General features: G+C 39.5%; 1 protein-coding gene across 2 annotated transcripts in view; it reads right to left on the reverse strand.

Moving 5' to 3' along the window:
• The window catches only part of FAM149B1 (family with sequence similarity 149 member B1), a 60,678-nt gene extending 57,127 nt beyond the window's left edge, over positions 1–3,551 (reverse strand). For both annotated transcript variants that reach the window (XM_060034803.1, XM_060034802.1), the window contains exon 1: positions 3,375–3,551. In XM_060034803.1, coding sequence (XP_059890786.1) covers positions 3,375–3,421 — 47 coding nt within the window. In that variant the 5' untranslated portion in view covers positions 3,422–3,551. The remainder of the gene's footprint in view (positions 1–3,374) is intronic.
• Between the last annotated feature and the right edge of the window lie 98 nt (positions 3,552–3,649).

Genomic DNA, 3,649 nt, shown 5'->3' on the forward strand with positions numbered 1-3,649 from the left:
ATGACAAAACTATAGAGGTGGAGAAAAGATTAGTGGTTCCAGGGTGTGAAGAACGGAATGGATGTGACTGTAAAGGCATATATAAGGATGTTTCCTGGTGGTGATGGAACAGCTCTGTATCTCTATTGTATTGGTAGTTACATATATCAGTAAATGAGACCAAATTGCATAGACCTATATATACATATATACAAAGGAGTAGATATAAAAACTGATGAAAACTGAATAAGGTTTATAGTCTAGTTAACAGTTCTGTACCAATGTCAGTTTCCTGGCTTTGAAATTATATGATAGTTACGTAAATTGTCATCATTGGGGGAATCTGGGTGAAGGGTTCATGGGACTTTGTACTATTTTTGTAACTTCCTGTGAGTCCATAATTATTTCAAAATAAAAGGGTAAAAAAGTTAATTTCACCTGTTTCTACTATTTTTTTAATGTGACTACCTGAAAAATTTAAATTATATATGTGTTTTGTATTATATTTCTATAGGACAGTACTGTTCTAGAGAGTTCAACATGTGCATTAGAATAAACTATGGGGTCAATTATTATATGTTCCAGTCCTAATCATCCACAATAGACTTTCCTTCCCCACAAAATTCTGTAGTCAAATAACATGATAGGTTAAACAAAGTTACACAGGTTTCTTTACAAGAGGTCTTCCCAGGGCTTTTAATATGCAAATGTATATTATAAATCTAATACTCTTGTTTCACAGGAAAGGAAAGTGAGGCACAGAGGGATTAAGTAACCTACTTAAGGTCATATGGCTAGTAAGTAATGGAGCCAGGATTCAAATCCAAGTAGTTTGTTTGAGGCTTCTCAGAGCAAATGAATAGTTTGAGATTTTAGTAAATTGTACCATTTTTGTATATAAAGACCTAGTCAGCAGAGCTTGTACTTTAAACTATTTCTCAAATGGTGGGCATGGATTTGTGTAGAGCTATTTGTACTTCTCTCATTCAATGATTTTACAACCAAAAGCTTGTCTTTGAGACAGTGGCGGGGATCAGAAATGTGGATTCCAGCTATGAAATAGAAACTTAAAACATATTTTAGTCTGTCAGAGAAATTTGGTTATCAAGTGACAATTAGATAATACCAAAGAAATATTAAATTTGATCATAGCTTTGTGGTTACATATGAAAATGTGTATAATTTTTAGCAATGCATATTGAAGTATATGGGGTGAAATGATAGTGTCTGGGGTTTTCCTTCCTTATTTCACAGATGACAGACAGGCTGAAAAAAATATATAGATGAAAGATGAAGCAAATATATTAAAATTTTGATAACTGTTTAATGTAGGTGATGGGTAGGTCATTATATTATTCACTATACATTTATGCTTGAGATTTACCATTTTTAAAATGTTAAGCTGTATATTTTATCCCAACCTCTTTTCAATATCTATAATTTGGAACTATTAGGGAGAAAACTAAAATTACTTCATCAAAGCAAATTATCATTATAACACCTAAAGTAAAAATTACTTTTAATATACTGTTAGTTAGGGCTTCCCTGGTGGCGCAGTAGTTGAGAGTCCGCCTGCCGATGCAGGGGACACGGGTTCGTGCCCCGGTCAGGGAAGATCCCACATGCCGTGAAGCGGCTGGGCCCGTGAGCCATGGCCGCTGAGCCTGCGTGTCCGGAGCCTGTGCTCCGCAACAGGAGAGGCCACAACAGTGAGAGGCCCGTGTATTGAGAAAAAAAAAAAAAATATATATATATATATATATATATATACTGTTATTTAGATGCATATAATCTTCATTATCATCATTATTCACGTTATTCTGACACTTCTAGAGAATCATCTTTTGGGAGAGTTATCTTTAGGGAGTATCAAGTCAACAATAGAGAACAAGTAACATAACCATACTGGGTCAATAATTCTGGCCCAATAAGTGCTATCAACAATTTTTTCCATAAATGATATTTTTTTCACTCTCAGAATGGTCAGAATTAATTATAAAAGCAGATTTTTGCCTAAGCCCTGTTCCCTTTATTGGTAAATGACTTTCTTCTTCCTATTTGCTAAAAAAGCCTATTAACTGAACTGCTTCTGTGTCCTATCCTATTATTTAGTAGATAATAAGCTTCTGAAAGGCAAGGAAAGATCATAGACTGATTTTGTTTGTATGGCTATTGTACCAAGCAAAGATGGGAAGGGACAAGGAAATTACCATTTACCGAGGACCTACTATGTGTCAAGCCCTATGCCATCACTTTAGATATGCTTTTAGATAAGGTCTTATTCCTATATTACAGAAATGAAGGCTCAAAGATTTAGTAATTTGCCTAAAATTAACAAGGCTACAGAAGAGTCTAAACAGAAACCCAGATGTGACTGAAGATACCATGCCTGTTAATTGCCCTGTATAGTTAATATTTAATTAATAAATGTATGGTTGCTAAAATTACATAGTTTAGTGGAGGAAAAATATTGGTATTTGGGGTTGAAAAACCCAAGCTCAAAACCTATTGGTTATATAATCTTAAGATGTGTACCTTTCTGATATTTTCATCTGCTGAAAAACTAAAGATAATCATACCCATCTTACAGAGTTGTTAAGAGAATCAAAATGTGAAAATCTTTTTTAAAGTGTAAAGCATTAATAAATGAATGACATTATCATTACTTCCTACATTATAACACTTCACTAGGGGTGGGAGGTGGGTCTTCAAGCGGGAAATATTTGCTGTCTAAAGTCTCAAAAGCAAAACTGATCCTTAAGGATTCTGACACTAAATTGCAGAGGTGCAGAGGCAGTATGTGTAATGGTTATGACCACAAGCTTCAAAAACAGATTGACAACAGGTTCGTACTTCAGCTCCACCACCACCCTCTAGCTGTGTGATCTTTGGCATGCTACAGTCTTTAAGTCTGGGATCTTTATCTGTAGAAAGGGCAAAATAATAGTTCCTATCTGGTCTCCTTATTGACACGATTAAGTGAGCTAATGCATGCATGTAAGCAGCTTTGCACTGTGCTTGGCACTAGACGTATTCAACTTCATTGTAGCACTCAGCTATTAATAGCTTCACGAGTTGTCAATGGTCATTGACACTGGGGCACGAAGCACTGCGGAAACTACAAAATGCCTTAGGAAACCCAGTCCCCGAGCTCAAGAAGTGCAACCCAAGAGGGCCAAGTCCTGGGACAGCACAGGTAACACGCCCTTAGCTGGAGATGGAGGTAGAAGGGGCAACGTCCGGCAAGGCTGGGAGGAGAGAATTCCGAAGAAAATTTTCTTTCCCTCGCCCTGGGAAAGGAAAAAGGAGCAAGGAACTGGTCAGGGAGGGTCCGCAAAGCGCCTGCGGCCCGCCTCGGTCTGGGCCGGGCTGGGGTGGCTGAGCAGTCCACTCACAGCTCCAAGTTCTGTGGCACCGCCTTCCGAGTGTATCTGGAGATCATCCTCCTCTTCCTCCTCAGCCGCGGCCGGGGCGGGCAAGCCAGGTTGGGGGCCTCTGGCCTGGCCCTCCCGCCGGCTCCGGTTCGGCTCCCTCCCGCCACCTTCCGGCCCCGTCACGCCCCGTCTCTTAGACTCCGGGCCGTCACTCCCACAGGATCCCCACCTCCCTAGTCTTCCGCCCTCCTTGCTTCCCCGTGGAGCCGGAAGTGACGAAGGCACACGGGCACCCA

Source organism: Delphinus delphis, chromosome 16 (genome assembly GCF_949987515.2).
Source record: "Delphinus delphis chromosome 16, mDelDel1.2, whole genome shotgun sequence".
Taxonomy (NCBI): Eukaryota; Metazoa; Chordata; class Mammalia; order Artiodactyla; family Delphinidae; genus Delphinus; species Delphinus delphis.